At 55.5% G+C, this 23,742-nt stretch overlaps 1 protein-coding gene across 6 annotated transcripts in view; it reads left to right on the top strand.

The window, feature by feature from the left end:
* MOB3C (MOB kinase activator 3C) overlaps window positions 1–23,742 on the top strand; it is a 58,408-nt gene that overhangs the window by 12,382 nt on the left and 22,284 nt on the right. For 4 of the 6 annotated variants that reach the window (XM_032805026.2, XM_032805025.2, XM_032805020.2 and 1 more), the window contains exon 2: window positions 2,236–2,745. In XM_032805026.2, coding sequence (XP_032660917.1) covers window positions 2,328–2,745 — 418 coding nt within the window. In that variant the 5' untranslated portion in view covers window positions 2,236–2,327. Of the gene's footprint in view, window positions 1–654; window positions 692–2,235; window positions 2,746–8,363; window positions 10,111–23,742 lie in introns of those variants that run through there. The other 2 variants (XM_032805024.2, XM_032805021.2) reach the window with 2 other exon arrangements.

Here is a 23,742-nt window from a genome sequence, read left to right as displayed (position 1 = left end):
GCAGCTTCGGTCGCACTCTCGTGTGACTAAAGAGTCAGACGTTGCTCAGGTTATGGCTACCACTTGAAACTTCAAAGCGCTGTGCGGCAAGCGCCCGTTTGAAGTGCGAGTGTGGTCACAGTGCCAGCGCTGGAGACGGGCCACTCCCAGCCGCTGCATGTATGCCCACATCTCTACGGGGGTAAGGCTTGCATGCTGGAGCCGCACTCCAGCGCTGCGCACTGTTTACACTGAGGCTTTACAGCGCTCTATTTTGCAGCCGCTCGGGGTGTGTTGGTGTGTTTTTTTTCACCACCCCTGAGCACGAAAGTTGCTCAGAGCTGTAAAGTGCCGTGTAGCCATAGCCTTAGGATACGGAAACAGGGCTTCAAGCCGTCTGAGACAGAATTAGTGCACTTTATGGCAGTGCTTGGGGGGGGAGCAGGCATCTGGGCGTGGTAGCAGCGCCTCTTAAACACTCCAGCAGCATCACGGCTTCTGCTAGCAGCACAAAGTGGCTGTGAGGTGAGGTCGCTGGTGTTTGTAATACCCAAAACATCCACCCAGTTACACCCTGGCTGGGATTATTTAGGGAAAATGGTCCTGCCTTTAGCAGGGGGTTGGACTAGATGACCTCATGAGGTCCCTTCCAACCTTTTGATTCTATGATTCTATGACCTGTGTGTGTATCTGTGACTGACAGGTGAACCAGGTACTGGGTTGGAGCTCAGGTGGCCTGGGTTCTCGTCTCTTCTGCTTGAGACCTTGGGCAAGTTACTTCCCCTTTCTGTGCCCCTTGTTCCTCTCCCACACTTGCTCTGACTTGTCAAAGTAGATTTTCAGGGTAGGGACTGTCTCTCACTTGGACGTGCAGCGCCTAGCACAGTGGAGCTCCGCTCTCACGTGCTTAATAGTATTAACGCTGGGAACTGCAGGACAATGCAAAATGTATTTTAGCTGATCAGTGATGTTTGGCGAGCCCTTTGGCTCTTTGAAAGAGACACACGGATTTCAGTTCATAGTCTGAGTCCAGGAGAAACAGACCCTCTGCTTCCATGGTAGTAAATTCAGGAAGGCAACTAGGGGCATGATTAGCTGTTTATTAAATGGCACGTAATCCCACAATTCACAGTAGTGTTCAGGGTGACCTCCAGATAACCCGCTGGCCATCCCATCCGGGAGCACCCTGCTTCTGCTGATGCAAAGATGCAGAACTAGCTGCCAAAGCTGGAGTCAGACCTGACACAGCTTTGTTATTTTAAAGCAAGGTGCAGATGGCGGCTGATGCAATCCAGCAACGTGGCAGGAGGAGGTAGACTGTGTGTGACTAATTTGCACTGTATTTCAGCTGTATGGGTAGGGGAGTCTCTCCTTTTATATCACATTGTTACACTTCAATGGTATTTCCCTCGGGACACAGTTGTACATGGGATTTGTGCCTTAGGGGCTTTAAAGAAACAGAAGACAAACTCCATTTTCCACTAAATAATAGAGGCGTGACTGGCCAGCTAGCCATACTTGCTTCAGAGTCTGGAGGAATTGCCAGGCTGGCCGCAGGGGCAGGTCAGAAGGAGCACTTTTATGAGCTGGAAAGCTCTTTTGGGGGGGAGGGGGGCACTTCCCGTGTAACCACAAAGGAAATCAACACCAAACCATCCGAGCGATGCTTGGACAGGGGACAGGGAGGGAGGAAAGCTGCCTTGAACGCTTCTGCTACTGCTTTTTATTTTGCTTTAAAGCAGCCGCCCTTGAGATACCAGTGTGAGCAGAGCCTTTCCCTGCAAAGATCATGCTGTTACTCAAGGGGTATTGATTTATGAAGAGGCTGTCAACATAAGGTGCCGCCATCTTTCACACGTAAGGCTTCCCACCGGGTCAGCCATGGTAGCACCAGCAAAACATTTATTGCCATTTGCATTATGGCAGCACCGAGATGCCTCAGGGTCCCCCGTTGCCCTAGGTGCTATAAATACATCCCTGCCTCCAAGACCTCACCATCCAAATAGACGAGACAATAATCCTTCCTTTATCTCCGTTTTGCAGATAGAGAAACTGAGGTCATGGTCACACAAGGACTCTGGGTAGAGCCAGGAATCGAACCCAGATTCCCTCAGTTGACATCCAATACCTTAGCTACAAGACCATCTAGTCTCTTGAATATGCCACCAATTTGTCATGAGCAGCTTCAGTAAGGGAGAGCCTGTTACAGTTGGCTTCATAAATAATGGGTTCACTATTTCTCTCTTTTCCTTTCAGAAACCCACGATGTCCACCCTGAAGCTCTCAGGCTAGGAATCTGCCTTGGGATGCGCCGCTGTCCCCTTTAAACCTGGCTGCCCTAGCCCAGAATGGCTTTGTGCCTCAGCCAAGTTTTCAACAAAGACAAAACCTTTCGCCCCCGTAAGAAATTCGAGCCTGGCACCCAGCGGTTTGAGCTGTACAAGAAAGCCCAGGCCTCTCTCAAATCTGGGCTGGATCTGAAGACTGTGGTCCAATTGCCACCTGGGGAGAATATCAATGACTGGATAGCGGTGCACGTGGTTGACTTCTTCAACAGGATAAACCTTATCTATGGGACGATGTCGGAGTTCTGCACCGAAAAGAGCTGCCCCATCATGTCCGGTGGGCTCAAATACGAATACAGGTGGCAGGATGATCACAAATACAAGAAGCCGACCAAGCTATCGGCACCCCAGTACATGTGTATGCTGATGGAATGGATCGAGATGCTCATTAACAATGAAGACATTTTTCCTACCAGGATCGGTAAGTGGGTTGTAGTTCTTACATTCAGATAACTATTGTGATCATCTCATCTGGCCTCCTGCATAACACAGGCCATAGAACTTCACCCAGGGATTCCCACATCCAGCCCCAATGGCTTGTGGTTACTCAGACTTTAAGGACAGAAGGGACCATCATGAGCATCTAGTCTGACCTGCACATCGCAGGCCACAAAACCTCAACCACCCACTCCTGTAATAGACCCCTAGCCTCTGGTTGAGTTACTGAACTCCTCAAATCATGATTTAAAGACTTCAAGCTACAGAGAATCCACAATTTACACTAGTTTAAACCTGAAAGTGACCCATGCCCCATGCTGCAGAGAGAGGTGAAACCTCCCTAGAGTCTCTGCCAGTCAGAGCTGGGAGGAAATTCCTTCCTGGTCCCAAATTTGGCGATCAGTTAGACCCTGAGCATGTGAGCAAGACTCACTAGTAAGATATCTGGGAAAGAATTCTCCCCCTCTAGTGTCCCATCATCGGCCATTGGAGATATTGGCTGCTAGCAGTCACAGATCGACTATATGCCCTTGTAGGCAACCTCCTCATACCATCCTCTCCATAAACTTATCAAGCTCGGTCTTGAAACACAGCATATCTTTTAGCTAATCACCCTGTCATGATGTAAAGACTCCAAGGGATGGAGAATCTAGCACATCACCAGTAACAGTAATTATCCATGGAAACATTTCTCTGTTAAAGAAGTTTTGCATCTTCTTTTTAACATTCATTGGAAAGGCAAAGGGAAATATGCCAGCTCTGTCCTGCAACCAGCTTAATGAAGTGACACTATGAACTCAGTGTGTTGAATCCTTTCCCCCTACATTTGGTGCTTTTGTGGATGTGGGGGACTCTTAGCACTCGTTAAAGCCAAGCAGCATGTGGGGAGTGGTGCTAATCAAGCTTCCTGTACATAGCTGTGATGATGCACTCCACCCCTGATCTATGACATTCCCTGCTGTTCCACTCCTAGGTTACCTGTGGCCTACAAGGACATGTGGCTTTTTCAATGAGGACAAATCTCCACTAGGAAGTGGCCCACCACAAACAGTTGTTCTTATAACCTAACCCAGTTTCCAGAGGGAAAAAGTTTGTGAACTAACCCTCTTTATTGCCCATCCTGCAGATTTAATCCTTGTTACCCCTGTGGGTAACTATGGTGTTAATATCACACATGCTAATTAGGTTCATCTGCCTTCTTTGGGGAGATCGGGGATTGGAGTTTACTGGGTTTGCTGATCGGTATCAGTGATTCATTATTTGGTCTGATGGACACATACCAGCAATGCTGTTTCCATACAGATGGCTCTTGTTCTTTTCAGCTTCTTCATGGAGCACCCGGATTTCATAAATAAACTTCCCCCTAGATAGCAGTTGGTCCTCTCCGTGGTTCAATTGTATTGAACCCAGCTGCCAAGCCCACATGGCGCTCTTGGAAGCAGTTCTGTTTCGATGAAGTGAGCAACACTTGATTTTTATTTTAATTTTTTTTCCTCCTCCTCCAAAGAGAAGCTTTAAGACTCTTGAGACATAGTGATCATCCTTCCAGTGAAACCACCCTTGGCATGTCTTCCTCACATTACTGCTTTCCAGAGGGGTCATGAGGCTTGTGAATCTGAATCCAGTCACTGCAGCTAAGGTTTCCATTTAGTATACCTTGGTGGAAAGCCAAGGAATCTGGAGTGGAAGAGACCAGTGCAGATTATGAACAAAATCCTCAGCTGGGGTGGAGGGCACAGCTCCAGTGACATCCCTCATATTCTCCAATTCAGTCATCCCAATGACTTAACCTGATGGGGCTTCCATTTCTTCATTTGGGAGACTGTTCCACATTCTTAGAGGCACGACTGGCAGACGCTTAATTGATGAGCTTTGTCTTCGTAACTTAACGAAAGCATGCTAATGCAAAGGCAGTGCATCCAGGCCAATGCATCTGCGTGGACAGTGGCTGTGCCTCTCAGCTGGCCTTCAAACTCCCATGTGTTGGCACTTAGTTCTGAGCATGCATCCAATGAATCCAGCTCTGCTGCAAACTCTGGCATGCTGAGTGCACTGTCACAGAGCATGCTAGGGGAACTTGTTGCACCTGGAGGATTATAAAGGAAAGGCCCAAACTGACACTACAAGAAGGAATGTGAAAATGAAAGGGTCCAGTGGAGGGCAACAAAAAATGTCATAGAGGGGCTGGAACCACATGACTTATGAGGAGAGGCTGAGGGAACTGGGATTGTTTAGTCGCAGAAGAGAAGAGTGAGGGGGAATTTTGATAGCAGCCTTCAACTACCGAAGGGGGTTCCAAAAGAGGATGAGCTCGGCTGTTCTCAGTGGTGACAGATGACAGAACAAGGAGTAATGGTCCAAGTTGCAGTCGGGGAGGTTTAGGTTGCATATTAGGAAACACTATTTCAGCTATTCACTAGGAGGGTGGTGAAGCACTGGAATGGGTTATCTAGGGAGGTGGTGGAATCTTCTTCCTTAGAGGTTTTTAAGGCCCGGCTTGACAGAGTCCTGGCTGGGATGATTTAGTTGGGGTTGGTCCTGCTTTGAGCAGGGGGTTGGACTAGATACCTCCTGAGGTCCCTTCCAACCCTGATATTCTGTGAAGTGATGGTGCAGGACAATATTAAGTGGCAGGTGGCTCCCAGCCAGGATCACTGTTTGGCTGAAGAGGCTAGGCAGAGAAGATAGGCTCCCTTTTGAGAAGATTCTGGAGGATTATGGGATAGCACTGGAGGACTAGCTTGCATTCATTGTTGAATCACAGCACCACCTTATATTCACACACAACTGAGCTACATGATTCGGCCTTACCTGGGGTTGATCAACACTTTGAATAGAGAGAGTTCTGTGTCAGAGGGAACAGCTGATCTCCCCCTCGAGCTAAATGCTCGTCTAGATGCCCCTGGCTGTTTGGATGTTCTGGAGGCAGCTGCTCCTGCTGCTTCCCTGAATGAGGGGATAAAAGCCCTCTCAGCTTGAACCTCTCGACTGCTGTTTGGGATTGCTGAGATCTCTGTCTCTTGGACAATGCTACTGTTGCCAAGAGGGTAAAGTGAGGGTAGCAGAGAGAACTGAGGGTCTCCTGCTCGCCCAGTACAGCCCCTGAGTGAAAGGAGAATCTCCATTAGCCAATACTGGGCTGGGGCCAAGGGTTTTGGAGTGTGGGAGGGGGTTCTGGGCTGAGCCTGGGGCAGGGTGCTGGGGTGCAGGAGAGAGTGCAAGCTCAGAGGGAGTTTGGGTGCTGGAGGGGGCTTAGGGCTGGGAGAAGGGGTTGGGGTGCAGGAGGAGGTGAGGGGTGCAGGGGCCAGCCAGGCAGGCTTACCTCAGGCAGCTTGTGGTCAGCAGCGCAGTGGGGCTAAGGCAGACTCCCTGCCTGCCCTGACCCTGCACTGCTCCCAGAAGTGGCTGGCACATCCCTGCCCTGTGTGCTCCCCAAACGTTGACTCCGCAGCTCCCATTGGCCGGGAACTGCGGCCAATGGGAGCTGTGGGGACGGAGCTGGCCTTAGCCCTACTGTGCTACTGACCGAGGAGCTACTCAAGGTAAGGGGGCCAGGGTGCTCCACGCACTGCTCCCAGAAGCAGCCAGCATGTCTCTGAGGCCCCTGGGAGGGGGGCCACAGGGCTCCGCACGCTGCCCCTGCCTGTAGTCACTTCCCTCGCAGCTCCCATTGGCCACAGTTCCCGGCCAATGGGAACTGTGGAGTTGGTGCTCGGGACGTGAGCAGCATGCATAGACCACTGCCCTCCCCTGCAGAGATGCCACGTGAGTGGCGCAGGGCCAGGGCAGGCAGGGAGCCTTCCTTAGCCTGGCTGCACCACCAGACTGTTAGCGGTGTAAAATCTCCTGGTTTGGCTTCAGCAGCCTCGGGGAGATAGAGCCCAATTCCGGGAGACTCTCGGAGAAACCAGGAGGGTTGGCAACCCTACCGTCAGCGAGGCCATCAGCTGGCCCAAGCAGCAGCACAACCCCCAAGCTGCTGGCAGGCTGGAGCAACTGCCTGAGCCCTGGGCCACTGGCCTGCCCAAGCCACCGCTGGCTGCCAGCCAAGCTCCAGGACCCTGGCCAGAGCTGAGTCCTCGGGGCAGGCCTCAGGGCGGAGTATGGGTAGGGCCACAGTCTGGGTTAGAGGAGGCTTAGTCTGTCCTAACCTTTGCTACCTGCCGCTCTTGCCAACAGGTGTCTTCTTAAGCCGAGCAGCAGCATTAGGCTAATGGCTGCTCTAAGCATTCACCCACTGTGGTCTTAGTACCGGGCCTTCTTGTTCTCAGCCTTCCTCCCGCTCTGGATCCAGCCTTACCTTACTCCAGCTAACCCAGCTCTGAGCTTGGTCTCCTTACGCTGGCTACTGACTTCTACTCCAGCCACTAGACCTGACTGCTAACATCACAGACTCTGGCATCAATAGGTAACCTGACTGTCATAAGTGCTGATCAGCCAGCAGCAGGGCCGGCTCTAGCAATTTCGCCGCCCCAAGCATGGCAGCACGCCGCAGGGGGCACTCTGCTGTTCGCCGGTCCTGCGGCTCCGGTGGATGTCCCGCAGGCGTTTCTGTGGAGGGTCCGATGGACCCGCGGCTCCAGTGGAGCTGCCGCAGGCGTGTCTGCGGGAGGTCCACCGGAGCCGTGGGACCAGCAGACCATCCGCAGCCACGCTTGCAGCAGCTCCACCGGAGCCACCTGCCACCCTCCCAACAACCGGCAGAGCGCTCCCTGCGGCATGCCGCCCCAAGCACGCGCTTGGAGCGCTGTGGCCTGGAGCCGGCTCTGGCCAGCAGTTGCTTCTAGCCCTGGGTGCTTGGCCCTTCGAACAATCAGGCTGCTTATTTAGATGCCTAAATGTGGATTTAGGAGCCTAACTTTTGGCCCCCATTATCGCGAACCTTCAGCTGGGTTCTCCAGCTCTTCCTTTAGCACAAAATATCTAGCTAGCTTTTGTCGTCATCTGCGTGCCTTCCACGTGAGCTTGGTGGCAGCAGTGAAGTCTCTAATGGACTACAGGGTGTCTCTTGCACATCTCTCTGTGGGGCTAAAACTCTGCTTGGAGGTACGGTTGCTGGGTGACTTACAGTTTCATGTTCTTGTTTTTTATTTTGGGAGTGCAGGAGGGCGTTGGGCCAGAGGGGGTCTGTTGCAAGGCAGGTTAAAGCTGGTCATAGTTTTGGGGACAATCTTGGTAGTTGAAAAATTCCGGTTTTGTTCTGATTCAGAATGAAAGTCAAAAACGTCAAAATTCTCGGTGGAAAGGCAAAGCCTTGGGGTCCCCCAACCCTGGGGCAGCCCACCTGGCTGCCCCTCGCCTTGCAGCCACAGATGCTGGAAACATAGGGGGAACAATGAACCTGAGCAGCCAGGCTCCTGTGGTCTTAGCTCCGTCAGTCTGCCAGGAGGGCTACCGAGGAGCCAGGTGGGTCATCTGACCTAATCCTGGCTAGTAGCCAGGGCTCTGTAGCAGCCCTATCTATGTTCCACCATAGCTTCGTCAAATTATCTCTGCAAAACAGTTCGATCTACATGAATTGGCCAGTTCCGATGATACAATGTTTCATTAGGGTTTTCTCAGCCAGCTTCTATGACCACTTATTCTTTTGCTTTCCAAAAGCTTTTCCTGTGACAGTCATCCCAGAACCACTCTGTACTGGGCCATTCCTGGGTTTTTTCAGTGGTCCAGTTGCCAGCTATTTTCCACCTGCACCACCATGTCCTAGCCAATGCTGCAGAAGCATGTGCCGTCCTGCAGAAACCCACTGGGGTTTAGAGAGAGTTATTGACAGGCCTCCAGGAACAGGCAGGATGTTCTCACGTTCAGAACCCCTCTCTGGAGCCTCACAAACAGAGACGAGGAACTGGCTGTGGTGGTTTGTGGACATTCTTTCTGGCTGAGAGTAAGAGAATATGGGTCCGTATTCATTGAACCCTGCGAGGTGTGTCTACACTGCACTGAAACAGCCCCTTAGCTCAAGCCCCGCAAGCCTGAGTCAGCTGGCACGGGCCAGCTGCAGGTGTCTAATTGCAGAGGAGACATACGCTGAAAGGATGGAGTCTTTCACAGTCACCCGCCATTGTCAATACTTCCCCAGTTTATTACTCTGGCAAGCTGAGGTTAATCACTTTGTAGCTTTGGCATTTCAGAAGAGGGAGCTGCCTGGGTGCAAAGGAAATGCCACATTTATTTGTTTCTTATGAGGGCTCTTCCTTTTTATGAACTCAACAATAGAACGTGTTTGAGTGAGAGTGACAAGGCCGGGGTCGGGGAGCCAGTCGAGGGAATGAAAGCACATAAACAAAAGAAGATGCTCGATGTGTTCTACAAAGAGCCAGACCTTGTAGGGCTGAGGGATACCCTGGGAATGGATCAAGGGGGTAGGGAGGGAAGGCTGAGACTACAGCTTGTCAAAAAATGGGGCGGGGGGGAATCTGCAGAATTCAGAGATGTTAAAGCCAGGAGGGACAATTACAATCATCTAGCCTGACCTCCTCTATCACACAGGCCATAAAATCTGCAAAAATGCCTGCTTCCAGCCCATCACTTCTTTTGGAGCATAGCGGGGCCAGGGGATTGGCTTTAGGGTTAGCATTAGGAGCGGGCCGAGGGTCCAGGAGCCAACTACCAGAAATCAGGCCTGCTTGGAATACCAGAGACAAACCAGAGGGCAGGGATCACAAGTCAGTTACCAAGACTCCAGACACCGGGAGGTCAGAATCAGAAGGCAGGACCAGACCAGTGGTCCACGGCAGACTGAACTGTACAGACAACTACCTCGTTCCTCCTCTGGCTTAAATAGGGGCTGCAGCCCAATCAGGAGCTTGCCCAATCAGAGCAGAGGGGTAGGGCTTGTGCCCTGGTTGGGCGTCATGGGCCCCATCCCAGCTGCTGACTGAGCCGCCACTGGAGGATTGGAATGTGATGAAATCCAGGTCCATTTTGGGAGTTGAGACCCCTGGGGTCTGGCAGCTATAGCAGAGCATCCAGAAAGAAATCCAGTTTTGGTTTAAACAATTCAAGTGAGGAAGAACCCATCACAGCCCGACGTGAGCTGTTACAATGGTTAATTCACCTCACGCTTAAATATTTGCACCAGATTCCTAGTCTGAATTCATCTGCATCCGCTCTCCACCAGTAGGTCTGGTTACAGGGTTTTCCCCTGCTGCGTTAAGGAGCTGTCTATTATCGGTGGCCTGTTCCCTGGGGAGGTACCTATAGACTGTGATCAAGTCACCTCTTCGCCGTCTCCTGGTTAAAGTAACTAGGGGTTGCATCCTTTATCATTTGTGTAGGCTGAGCTCGTCGCACAGCCAGCGGCTCTTTACATCCTTCAGTTTCTGCCCCCTCCACCAGCTCCTGTGGCCACCCCGTCTCCTTGCAATGCCCCCTATCTCCCCCCCCCTGCCAGGGGTTCTGTGTACCCCCATCCTTGATACCAAAGGTCCACATTCTCCCCACCACCCAATCCCAGCACCAGTGTGGCATGACCGCATGCTCTCCATCCTGTCCCAGCAGGGCGCTCGTGAACCCTTATACTCTCTTCCCTGCATTTGAGAGGGGCTGTGTGGGCCTACCGTCCTCCCTCATCTGCAGACCAGCGGGTTCCGACCAGTCCGCCAATACCAGGTCCCCCATCTCTCACTCACTTCCAGAGCTGTACACTTCCCCCGCCCTTCGCCCTCCCCTACTCCGCAATTCTATCTTGCTTCTTAAGACACCTAGAAGTGACAGTGTGGCATACCGGCCCCTGGACTGTAAAAATGTTCCTGCGATTCAGTGACAACGAAGGATGTAACCGCCTCTATTGAAGGGTAAATCACATGTAGACAGGAGGCACAAACTCATCCTGGTGAATCGATGCTATCAGAAGAAATTAAGCCACGGGCCAGAAATTCCTCTTGGACCTCAGCCCCTGGGCAGCGAAACAGTGGAGTCCCATGAAGATTTGATCATGTTTGTATCATATTTCCCCGTTGGCAAGCGTTATTGTCATCGGGGCCGTAACTGGGCGGCACTCACCCCCAGCGCGCGCCTCCTGCTTGGTCACTCTGGGAATCTGCGTCAAACTGCAGCTGGAGCGCCCTTGCAAGGCCAGTGATCCGCCTTCCACTACTGGCCCCGTGTCACGCCTGGACCCCGGTGCCCCTTTACATGGCATGGCTGCCCCCCTGCAGTAACCCCTCTCCTTAGGTTTCCCCTCCTGGGACCTCCACTCTAATCCCCACTTTTGCCTCAGGTCTTGGCACTGCCCAGTCATTAACTAGCCCCACAATCCCTGGGGCAGACTGCAGTAGTTAGCCTCTCATGCATCAAGCAAAAAGAGGTTTGGACCTAACTGAGCCTTGGCCTACCCCTGGGTTGCACCCTGCAACCGCCCCAGTACCTCTAGCCTCTCCTAGGCCATCAGCCTGGGGCTTTCCCAGGCGAGGACTCAGCCCGCTTGCTGCCGTTCCCCACCCTACTTCAACCCTAGGTACCTTGTCTGTCCCTTCAGCACCAGGCCCTTCTCCACCTCTGAACGCAGAGAGAGACTTCTGGCTCGCCTGCTTCTCTGCCCTTATATAAGGGCCTGTGGCGTCTAGTTTGGGGCGTGGCCCCAGCTGCAGCCACTCCCCAATGCAGCCCAGTAAAAAATAAAAGGCTGCTGCTCCAGCCCCAGCCCCTTCCCTGGCTGTTTCACCCCTTCCAGGGCCGGAGCAGGGATCCAGCCCTGATACCTCGGGAGCACTCTGTCGCTTGGCTGCCCTGCTGGCTGGAGTGCTTTCCTCCTTCTCTGCTGCCCTGCTGGCTGGAAGCTCTTCTCCTGTCCTGGCTGCTGGCTGGTTCTGGAGTGCACCCCTCCTTGACTGCTACCGATGTAGTGCTGCGGCGGCTGTGTACTGCTGCTGAGGGAGGGGTGGGGGGCCTGCGGCCAGCCCCCACTCCTCCACCTCCGAGGAGAAACCAGACCCGCCACTCACCACCGTTGTTTGCACCATGGGAGGGGTCCTGCTGCCTGGCCTACAGGTGCTGCTGCTGCTGCCTGGAGTTGCGTTTGCCTGGGGATCTGCTGAGCCTGGAGGAGGACGAAAGAGGAAGGCATGAACACCAAGCTGCTGGAGGGGCCGCACAGAGGACTCTGAAGACCCCGTGAGGGGGCCGTGAGGACGGAAGTAACTCTTTGGACTGTGCTCCATGGTGGGGTAGACTGTGTTTGTGGGGCACAGGGGTGTGGCGTGGAGCCTGCCCCTGGTCCATTTGTCCCCCCCGAACCCCCCACCACCTAAAACCGCTGCCCCCTCCACCCCCCACATGACTGCTCCGGCATCTGCCTCAGGTTCCCGGCCTCTTGGGACTCAGCTGCTTGCCTGGCCTGCCACGCCCCTTTTGCGCACCCAGGGTTTGGGCCCGCCAGCAAGCAGCACCGCCTATGCCTGTTACACAAGTGCTCGTGGTGCGACGCCACCCTCCCCTTCCCCACTCTGACCGCATTTCCCCCTCCGCAACCAGCCCGCTAGCTTTCCCCTTGTTGCTGTGGCCCATTGACCCCTTGTGGCCTTTTGCCCCCCTGCCCAGCTTCAGCTTGTTGCCGACCCGCACCCGTTCCACCGCTCCAGCATTGTTTGTCCCGCCCGGCCCTGAGCCAGCCCCTTGTTCCTCTGCCCCCACTTCCCGGCCTGGTGCGTCCCTTCCTACACCCTTTGTCCCCTGATCGCCGCTTGTCCCCGTGCGCCCTTGCCGCCCTTATGCGCTTTGTGCTTCCCCCCGTTGAAAGTTTTCCCTGCTTGCAGCTGCACCCCCCACTAGCCCTATTTGTGTCCCTCACCTCCCCTACTGACCGCGAGAGGAGCCGCTCTCTCTCCCGTGCGGTGATGACCACGATACAAGGCAGAACCCGCTCATTCGAGAAATAGATAAGAGAACCATCACACCTACAAATCCCGTCGTGAGAACCGCTACGGCAACAAGTCTTCCCGAGCACGACAAGAGACATCAGTGAGTCAAGACTGACGATGCTGACTATTAAATGCGTTTTAGACATTATCATAGCGACTTACGGTTAGTTTGCGGGACAGGTGCGACTAGACTAGAGCTGTGGGTGATACACACTCATATCATCTACTGAACTCGCGTATAACATGAGCTGAGAGACCGCGCAATACGGCGGAATAGTGCGCCACGTTCATGGCGCAATTAACCAGGTCACCGAATCTACAAAGTGCCATGATATAGATCCACTTATGTTTTTATAGTGCAGAAGTTGCCACCAGCATACCGACGCGGAAGTCCTTCCTATCCCCGCCCACTCTACCCTGTTCTGGCGCCCTCGCCCCCTGCCTGCCCAGCCCCTAGCAGGAGGAGTGTTGACCTGCTCCCTCCCCTTCTCCGTATTTATCCCCTCCTCCCCTCCTCACCATGGCGGGTGAACCCGGCGGGGCCTCACTGACGCGACCCCCGGCCCCCCCCCGCCTGCTCCCTCGACGACCCCTAGTCTCCCCTGCGCGGTCAACTGCGATCCAACCTGCCACCCGCCTCAGATGCATAAGCGCCGGCAGCGCGGGCCGACGGGTAATCCTCTGCTGCATGCCGACTCCCTCGACACCCTCTGCTCTCGGGGCCCCCCAGCTCGCGGGAAGGCCAGGGCAAGAAGAGGGAAAGGGCCCCCGCTAGGAAGACCAAGCCTCCATGGCGGAAGCTGCCGCCTCTGCCGGCCCACAGCCCATCTGGCCGCAGCGCCCTTAGAACTACCCCTCTGTTCCCCCACCAGCTCTGCGTGCCCCTCCCCCCTGCCCAGAGCAATACGCCCAGGTGGGGGCGGCCCCCCGCCCCGCCCTATACCGCTCATCTCCCCCGACCGCTGCTCGCCACACCTACGGCGGCCCGGCCCCTTCCCCACTCTTGACCCAAGGCAGCCACGGCGTCTGTTGCCCTCCTGATGCCCGCCGCGCCCCACAGTGGAACCTACCGTGCGGGGCGTTGGCGAGGTGGTGGGCCCCACGGCCATCGGTGGCGGCCTCCAAAATATAAATGGTCAAGGTGGTCTTGTTTCCTTGCCTCGGAGGCAACCGCCGCAGGAGGCGGTGGCAGAAGGGCCTGGGTGGGGGCGTGTTCGTGCCCCCTGGAGCCCGCGAGGACTGGGCGTCCGTGTCGTCCTGATGTCCTCCCTCCCTTCCTCCCAATGCGACCCTGTTGCCCGCCTCATCTGCCCTGGGGAAGCCCATTTCCATGATGAGCCCCTCCCCCTTGGCCTGCAAGACCCGCCCCGCCGTCACGTCCTCTTCGTCCGCCGGCGAGGTGCACTCGAGGTCCTTCCTGGTCCCCTATCAGGGCCCATTACCGGATCACTATTCTAACGGGGGAGGCCCCGGTGCTATCTGCCGGGCGAACGGGGCAATCCGGAGGACTGCCCCTTGCCCGGCTTGGAAGGAGCCGAAACCCCCCGAGGACGCCCGCAGAGTGCCGCCATCGTCATCGCCGTGCTCCCTAGCCGCCCGGTGCCCAGGGCTGCCCCTCCTCTGCTCCTCCTCAAATCTAGCGCCGCTTCCCGCCTCGGCTGCGGGTATTCCCTCGGCGTGCCCCCAGATAGCGAGGGAGCCCCCGCCTACCGCTGGCTGCACTCTGTCGGGCCCTGTGAGGAGGGTGCCGGGGGTAAGCCGTGGGCCATGGGAGAGGGCCCTCCCCGGGGAATCTTCCTCCTCTCGGCTGTCCCACTAGTGACCCCCCCAGTCCGTGACTCGGCCCCCTCCACCCCCCTCCGACCCCGCCCCTGTCACCCAGCCCGCCAGCGACGCCAAGGGTAGGCGGGCAAGCGAAGGCTCGAACTCCAACTGTCCTACCACCTGATGCGGGAGCCCCTGTAAGACTAGAACGGGGCGCGCAGATGCCGACTCGCCGTGCCCTCGGGGTCAGTCCGTCCGCCAGTGCGGACAGGGAGACTGGCAGCCACCGAGGCTAACTCACCATCCCCCCTCCTGCCAATGCCCTTCCTGGGGGCCTCGCTGAGTCCCCCCTGCTTTCCCCTTGGCCAACCGGCCCGCTTGCGACCATCGGAAACCGATTCGTTGCCGCCTCGGGCGCGTAGTGAGGGGGCCCGGGGTGGTGGGCGCTGAACCGTCCCTCCATCTTGGAGAGATCGAGGCCTGGGTCTGAACCCTCCCGGTCGCCCCGGGGAGGATGCCCTACCGCCAGCGGGACTCGACCATGGACACCTCACCCCATCCGCTATCCTTTCCCCGTGTCCTCCCTCTGACTACCAACGCCCTCCATGCTCTGAGGGTCCCCTGACTCCCTGCCCATGCCCGCGCGATACAACCGCCCGCGCCGCCGCCGGAGCCCGCTCGGGTGCGACGCCGGGCTCGCGGCCGGGAGATGGGCTTAACGGGGGTATCCCTCTGTGGTGCGAGGGCAGCCGAGTCCCTTCCCAAGCGGGGGCCCACCGACGGTGTTAATCTCTTGATCCGGTGGCTAAGCCGCCCTCCCGTCGAGCCTGAGCCGCATCAACTGAACCCCCGCCGCTAACCCTCCGACCTCCGCACCTGGCCGGAGGAGGCCGCTTCCTGACAGTTCGGCTCCACTGCAGCCAGGACCCGTCTCCTGCCCTAACATCCCTGACCCAGCCCCGGCCCATGTATCCTGTCCCCTCACCGCCCCGCTGTGTTCTGCCGCCCCTGGCTGTCCCCTCCCCTTTCCGGAGGGTGACCCCCAGGGGCGCCTTTACGTGTCGCAGTCCCCGATCCCTAGGGCTGCGCTGTGCCACTCCCTGCGCTCTCCCTCCGTCCGACGGGTGTCGAGGCGGAACCGTGGGGTGCCGGCCCATCGCCCACGTCGGGGGTCCCGGTGCCGCTCCTGCCCGTCCTCCGGGCCAACGGGCCGTGCGCTAAAGGCCCCGCCGTGACCCCAGCCCCCCAAACGCGGCGCTGCGAAGAGCTGCGGGAGTTCCTGATGACCGTCAGGCCACCAACAACAAGGTGTCGCTTGCTCTCGACCAGCGCTGGGGGATTCCAGCCTAATCCTCCGGGCCGCGGGGTGGCCTCACGGGATGGCAATAGACCGGGAAGCAGGAAGCCTGCGGCTGACCCGGTCCGCCAGAGTTCCATGACGCCCCTGCTCACCTCCGGGTGTGGGTCACGGGTTGCCTGCGCGGCCCAACGGGGCTGGGGCGTCCCTGCCGCGAGATCCCCCCCAGCCCTGCCAATGGCAAACTCGTCCCATTTGCCACCTTGACACAACGGAGCTAGTAGTGGGTTTCCGCAGGAGCCCAGGTGCTCTCCTTCCTTCGGGAGGGGGGTACTGCCTGTGTTTCTGCAGGAGACCCACACGGGATCCGCCGGCCGAAGCAGCTGGCGGCTGGAGTGGGGGGAACGGGGCTACTCAGACCATCTCACCACCCGGCAGGGGCTGGAGTAGCGTACCGCTGTTCTCCCCTGACCTAATGCCGAGGTGCTGGGGTTGCCGAGCTTGCCGGCCGCCTGCTGCACCTCCGCGAGGTCGCGCCAGGAGGGCCTTGTGGTCAACCCTGGAACGTCTAGCCCCGACACATCAGCCCCAGAGCGGGCCTGCCAGTTCTATAGCAGGCTCTGGCCTTCTTTGGCTCGCTTGGATCCTCGCGTATGCCTCAATCCTGGGCGGGACGTTAACATCGCCTGGAGGAAGCGGGACCTGCTCGGGGCCGAGCAAGCCCGGCGCCGCGGACGTCCCTCCGGGAGATCAATCAGCCGTACTCCCTGGTGGACGTTTGCAAGCGACCACCACCGCCCTAACGGACAACGATGTAATCCATACGTCACCTAGTCCGTGTGGCCCATCGGTCGTAGCCACTCCCAGTCTGGAACCGGCCTACGTGTCACGCCTCCACCATTCACGGGCCCCAGTCCGTCCGGCGTCCGGCCAGCCCCCTTTTTCTGAAGCACCACCCCCTCGTCACCACGTGATAGCCTCTCATAAGTCCGGAGAGGCCGGGGCTGGCTATTGGCAATTCAACAAGCCAACAGCTTGCTGGAGATGTGGGCTTCGTGCGTCCTTCCAGCAGTTCACTGCCTGGCGAGGGCAGCGAGTGCCTTTCCCTCGACGCGCAGTGGTGGATGTGGGGAAGGTGCGTGCCCCGGCTCTTCTGCTGTGACTACAACACTGGGGTGCCACGACGGAGAGGATGCCGCGCATGGGGCAGTTGGAACAGGGAGGTCTTAGAGCTGGAGAGCGCTGCGCCAGCGCCCGGGATCATCCTTTGCGAGCGTAGCCGGAAGAAGCCGGCGAGAGCTCCGGGTCCCTCGAGGACCATCGGGCCTGGGCGGCTTTGTCCGCCCCCTAGCATCCGCCTCCTTCGGAATGGATTGCCGCTCCGCTGCCTTCTATGTCCCTGGGAGAAACGGAGGGGGCCAAGAAACGTCACCTGCCTTGGCGAGGACCGGCACCCCCTCCACGGTCCGGCCGGAGATGTCGAGGGCCCGGTCCTTCTGACGCGCCGCCTGCTTCTCCCCGAGCCCGACGAGCTCCCAGCGGCTCACAGAGTGCTTTGGACGGCTCCCGCACTGCAGGCGCCGGGCAGACGGAACACCGGGCTAGAGCTGCCTCTCCTCTCTGGCCGAGTTCCGGATGCCTCCCGTTGCAATGCCCGCCACAAGGTCTCCGGGCATGACAAGGCCTGACCGGGAGTTCTACAAGCGTGTTCTGGACGTCCTCCATCGCCTCACTTTGGCCACGATGGAACCTAGTCAGCGTCTGGGCTATCCTTGCAGGCGTGGTCCTCCACTCTCTCGTGCAGCGCGGACGCCGTGGCTCCGCCTTACTCTGAAGAGGGGGACCTCCGGCGATTTACCCGGAATCTGGCGTCCGTCTCGCTCCTGAACTCAAGCCACGGAACTACAAAATCGTAGCCAAGGCATCTCGCTGCGGCGGGCCGTGGTGGCAGGAATGTGATCCCCCAGCAGACCTAAACACCGTCCTGGCGCGTAGCAATCTTGATAACCGCTATTCTGTCTGGATTCCTGGACTTGGGTGCATAGTCTGTTGTTCGCCCTGCTCTTCCCTGGATCAGGAGAAGGGGTTCGAGCAGGGTGTGACCACGGTATCTCCTGGGCACTCTGCGAGCGTAGCTTTCGGTCCCAGTTGTGGGCTTTCCTCCAGGTGCGACGCTGCCGCAGAGTTGTCTGGTCATGCTCAACTGGTAACGCCTGACCTGAGCCGGTCAGCTCGGCGGGAGTGCAGCAGGGCCAGCTGAACGCTCTCTGGGGCCAGCTGTACGCTCCTGGGCCATAGAGCCTTCCTCTGCTCCTCCGTAGAGGTTGACAGGGTTTGGTGCTGGTCGGACCGGAGCTGCCTGCTGGTCCTGTCCGCGACGCCGAACCGTGTGCTTCCTGTGGTCCAAACCCGGGCAGACTGTCGCAGGTGAGGCCTGCCAAGCGGTGTACCGGCTGGCCTCCTCCGGCGCCCGGCGTCTCTGGTCCCAAGAGCCTCTGGCCTGGCTGTCGGGACGGGTGCAGGCGACTCCCTCCCCCCCCACTCAGGTCCATCCTGTGGAAGCACGGTCTGCGGCGCTATCTGGCATTTACCTTCTGCCACGCACCGTCTCCGCCGGAGAACTGCAAGGTTGAAAGGGCCAGGTGGCGGAGCGGCCTCCCTCCGGAAAGGAACAGAACTCCCTCCGTGCCTTTCCCTCGAGAGGGTAGTGGTGCTCAAATCCAACAGTCCTCAATCTCTGGACTGCCAACACCGGCCCTGCCCCGGCTTCCTGGCTGAGCCTCCGGAGGGTGGTTCGGAGTTCTGTGGCCAGACTGCACCTGGGTCCCGCAGGGACTCCCAGCCTGCCCCTGAGGAGCGGGGGACAGGGCCTGAAGTGCCGTGCACTCAGGTCCACGTTCCACCACTCCAGGCACTGCAAGGCTCTTTAGGTGCGGGTGGTCCGCGTGGAGAGCCTGGCGCACCAGCCTTCTTGCGCCCTTCCAAGGCTCCGATACCGACCGGCACCTCCTTATGGCTCCGAAGCGACACGTATCCGGGTGGAGTTCCTCTGGGTGGCATCCACTGGCTCCCTTGACGCCTTCGAGGAGCAGTGAGCGCTGTCCGGGGTTCTCTGCTCGGTGTCCCTGTCAGGCTCCCTTCTTATGACCCTCTGACCACACTCCCATCCCTGTTCTTTTATTAGTTGTCCCGTAATCAGTGGGCTTCTGTGGTCCTGTGGGTCCTCCCCTTAGGCTGGGGGAGGATCCTTTAGCAGTGGGCGGGCTTTGCCCACCCAATTCCCGGAAACCCAATAGATACAGGGCCCCATCCTTATGGATTCTACTCACTCAGGCAACGCTCTGACCTGAGACTGATACTGACTAGAGGAGGTGGGTGCTGGTATCTCATTCTCTCTCATGTTGGTCCCGCATGCTTCCCATCCCCACGCGATATTGGCATGTGGAGTAGAACTCCCCACGGGCACGTAATCTCTCCTGCTCTCTGGCAATGGCTGACCGACCGCTGACAAATTAACCTTTTCTCAGAAATGTTGTTTGCGGTTCTCCTCTGCTGTCCGAGTCATCCAAAAATCACAAACGCCGAGGCAGGGCGCAGTTCAGCAGGGCTAGTCAGGCAGCTGTATTGACAGGCAAGGAAAGAGATTAGCTGCTCCATAAAGCAATGCACTCAGTGCAGCTGGGGGTGGAAAATCGTTCCCCCTGGCTTGGGGAAATCAGATGGAAATTAGCCCGGAAGGTTGGCTTATGGTTTCATTGACTCCTTTGGTTTTTAGGGCCGGGTACTCAGCTGATGTCCATCTGCAGAGCTGCTTTGGCTTGAGTGGAGCTGCACGGATTTACACTAGCACAGGATCTGGCTATTCATGTTAGCGCTGTAGCAGCTAGGACAGGTCGCTGGGAGCTCAGACTCTGAGTCTATATAGCAGCCCCAGACTTTCAAAGGGCCAGATTTTGCTGCCTTTAGGCCCTCGCTCTCTGAGCCATCCCACTGGCTCCCATGGAAGAAAAGGTCTGTTCAGTGTCAGTGAGCGTAGCCGAATCTGGCCCTGGATTTGCGGGTGCAGTTACATTGAGTTAGACTGTCACAGTCCTGCCATGCCCAGGTAGGGATCTAAGGTCTCTTCCCCTTCCTTGGCCCTGCTGAGAGTGAGACTCCAGCCTGGAGAGGGGAGAGCAGGAGTTATGTATCTGATACGGCTTCCTGTGAGTGACTGCTGGGTGTGGGTGTGGGGGGGCACGGATTGTGAAAGGCCTGAGCTCCACCACTCGTCCTTAGTCCCTGACCAATTTAACTGGTGGGGTCCATGGCAGTAAAGTAACTTACTCCCTCTCCAGAGCAAGGGGGAGCAGGTGAGGAATTGTGACTTGGGCTCCCAACTCCTTCTCTGCTCTGCAGCCCCCCCGCGCCATGCTCAGGACAGTATGGTACCATTACAGCCTAGCCCTCTGAGCACCAAGGGGCAGCTCCTGTCGGGCTAAGCTTCCCAACCACGAGCAAGATCTTGATGAGGGGGATAAGGGGGCACCTTTCCATGGGTTGACCAGCAGCTGTGCCCTGGGCCAGCACTTCCACTTAAAGAGAATGAATCAGGGAAATAGCCTCCCCCCACTAAGTCAGGGGAACAGCTCCACAGACGCTACCTCCACCGGCTGCTTGGTGAGGGGCAGAGAGGAAAATCCACATAGCAGTGGGTCCCCTGGTTTTGCCCCCTGCTTGTTGGTGGGTGGGGAGCACCCGCCAGAGCTCAGATCCGCTCGGGCAGGGGTCCCACACCCCTCCTGCTGCCGGGGTGCCCTCAGGGGCTGCAAAAGCACAGGCAGCAATGTCAAAGGAGCGAGGCTGCTGAGGGGTGGTGATCAGTGCATGTGACTCTTCTGTTATCTTCAGTGAGGAGGCCTTGCACATCTGGTAGCCGGGAAGGACTTTACCGCCCACTGCTCAGCTTTTATCTTATCCTAGCGGAGGAGTTTTTCTTTGGGCTTGAGGGGAATGCCGAGCAAAGCAGGGGCGTTGCTAGACTGAGGCCTGGCTGATCTGCTGTGCCTGCTCACGGATGGCTTCCTTTCCCAGAGATGGTTGCTGTCACACAGTGCTATGAGACATTCTCACACAGGAATGAGACATTCTCACACAGGAATTATTATCATTTGTATTGTGGTAGCACCTATGAGCACAGTTCATGGACCAGGATCCAATTGTGCTAGGGCCTGTACAAACTGAACAAAAAGACAACTCCCCACCAAAGAGTTTATAATCCAAGAGTAAGACAAGAGGCAACAGACGGATGCAGACAGACGGGAACAATGAGGCAGTAGGGGCCAGGGTATCTGCATGCCAGCTGCCTTAGGGTGACCAGACAGCAAATGTGAAAAATCGGGACGAGGGTGGGGGTAATAAGAGCCTATAAAGAAAAAGACCCAAACATCGGGACTGTCCCTATAAAATCGGGACATCTGGTCACCCTAAGCTGCCTAACCCTTTTTGAGGTGTTTGTAGGCCTCACAGAATTATGTTTCGCAGAAGCATGGGAATAGGATTACTAAGGACAGTGGTGGTATGATCAGTTTAAAGACTAAAGACTTGGCTACACACACACACCTTGTACTGATGTACTATGCCAATAGCGTTGTACAACTACCCTAATGTGGAGGCGGTTATACCAGTATAAAGAGCCTCATGCTGGAATGACTTGTTCCTTTATGGGAAGAGGAATAAAAGCTATACTGGTAGTCTTGTCTAACTGCAGCCAGACTAGGGGGTGTGCTGATACAACTATATCCACAGAAAATCAGACCCTTAACCTTTTAAATTCTGTCGGTGAAACTAACAAGCTTTGTTCATAGTTAAGCATCTATGTGAAGGTCTTTCTTTCTAAACACAACCTGGGCCTTCCATGCCTTTTCCCAAAGAACACAATTAACAAAACAAAACTATTGGATACTTTCCCAATAACAAAGGGAAAAAAAAAAACATTTGGACGCAGTGTGACGCAATTGTAAAACCAGCCAGCTGAGAAAACAAGGAAGGTTTTTTTTGTCTTTTCCCATCTCCTTCCAAAATTAACACCATGTATAGTTTGCAGCTGCTGCCCTGCCGTTAATTTTAAGTAGTGTTTAAAAAAAAAAAAAAAGACTTAAGAAGGAAGGGGCCATTCTGTTAATAATAAGCTGCCAAAATGGGATTTAATAATAATAATAATAATTAATAATAATAATTCATTGTATTAATACTGTTGACTTGAATTATTCCTTTCTACAATTTCAAAGGACTGATTAATAATGAAAGAATGCAATTAGCTGGCCCTAGTGGTACACAGGCAGCCTTCTGGCAGGGAAGATACAAAGACTGCTTAGAATTCTGTTTCCATAGCTGTGTATGCTTCTGGATTTCTCTCATTTTAATGTCTTTCCCCACATTGTCCCACATGGTTTCCGTGTTTTGAAGCAATCAGTGCAGTGTGTGGAAAACATTCTCCTTGAGCGTTTAAAGCGCAACTCTAGGTAGGTTTCAAGTAAAACGTCCCAGTAAAGTTAAAATTAAGGTGCTAAACCATTGTATGGCTGCAAGTCGCTCCTAACACTAGGGTCCTGGCCAAATATCAATTAAGGTAATTAAATTCTGAGTACTGGTATCCTTCCCAGGGTTTCAGATGGATACAGTTCTCTTCGCTCCGTGGCCTCACTTATTGTTGTAGTGTTCCTGAGTGCTGCTAAGCCGTTGCTAAGCTCCACCTCAGATATGGCTGCATTTCTGTAGAGGGGAATGTGATTCTTCTAGTGTAGATTGTCCAGTTAGGTTGTGAAGTTTGGAAAGTGTTTTGGAATAAAGTCACTATATCTGAGGGCTTGTCCTCCAAAGCGAATTAAACTCAACTGAATTAAGGCCACCTTAATTCTGTATCAGTGTCCACCCAGGGATTTATTGTGGTTTAACAAGTCCCTTTTAAAAGTAAATTTGGATTAATTTTCTTGTGTGGAATAGCCCTGAGTTGCTTAGTCTAGTCAAAACAAATCCTATAATGTAGGATTATGGCAGCACCATTGTGTGTCATTTTAACTGTGATAAGGCAACTGTTCAGAATGTTTTGTTCTGTATCAGGACTCTTCAGAATGTTTTGTTCTGTATCAGGACTCTGGTTAACATAGTGACAAAAGCATCAGGTCTGGATTTTAGAATTAGTCACCGTCTTAGTGGCTGGAATTATAATAATAGATTATTGTATTTACATTTGCACCTAGAGATCACAACCAAGATCGGGGTCTCACTGGGCTAGATAAGAGGGGGCCCATTACCGCTCTGCTCCATAACGTGATGCCTCTCCAATAAGCAACCCCGTTCCGCATTGACAGCCAACCTCATTCCCCCCCTCCAGTGTCCTCAGTCGTGATTTAAAGCTGAGTGTCTGGAAGTGCAGGGTTGGTGCTGCTGGGAATCTTTGGAAGTCAGGTTAGCTCTTTTTCAGAAGGGTCTGATTGGGGCTGGGGAAGGAGTTTAATATCTCAGCGATGGCTAATGAGCCGTCAGTGAGGCAATTTTATCTGTGCAGCGAAGATCAGCTGAAGGGAAAGCCTGTTAAGCATCATGCAAGCCTGCCTGACACCAGATTTGTTATAGTTGAATGGCCCTGTGTGCCTCTGGCTTGAGATATCTTCCCCTTGTCTTCTACCAGGAAGGCTCCTCTTTCTTCTAATGAGGATAGAGAGAGAGGGAGGCTCATTTAGCTCCAGATGTCCCTGCCCCCGTGGCAAACGATACTCCATCATTCTAGGGAGCAGCTCGGTTAAGAGCCGAGATGGGATGGCTTGAGGAGCAGACAGACGAGTTATTTGTGCAGCTCCATAAGGGTCAGAGGAGATGTGGCTCAGCATGGAACATGCCTGGTGTTAGTATTTTGGTCTCGCCGGGGTGCAGTGGCTGCTGGGGGAGTGGCTCGCTACCCGAAAGAACATCCATCAAATTTAGATTTAGGGCAAGGGGAAATTCAGTTTCCCCAGCTCCTTGCTGATGAGAGAAAAGAGGCGAGGTTGGCCCCCGTTGCTTTGGAACTTGCCATTCT

This window comes from Chelonoidis abingdonii, chromosome 7 (assembly GCF_003597395.2).
Source record: "Chelonoidis abingdonii isolate Lonesome George chromosome 7, CheloAbing_2.0, whole genome shotgun sequence".
NCBI classification, from domain to species: Eukaryota; Metazoa; Chordata; order Testudines; family Testudinidae; genus Chelonoidis; species Chelonoidis abingdonii.
Note: the sequence above shows the minus strand (reverse complement) of the source record. Positions and strands in the feature narration are given on the sequence as shown.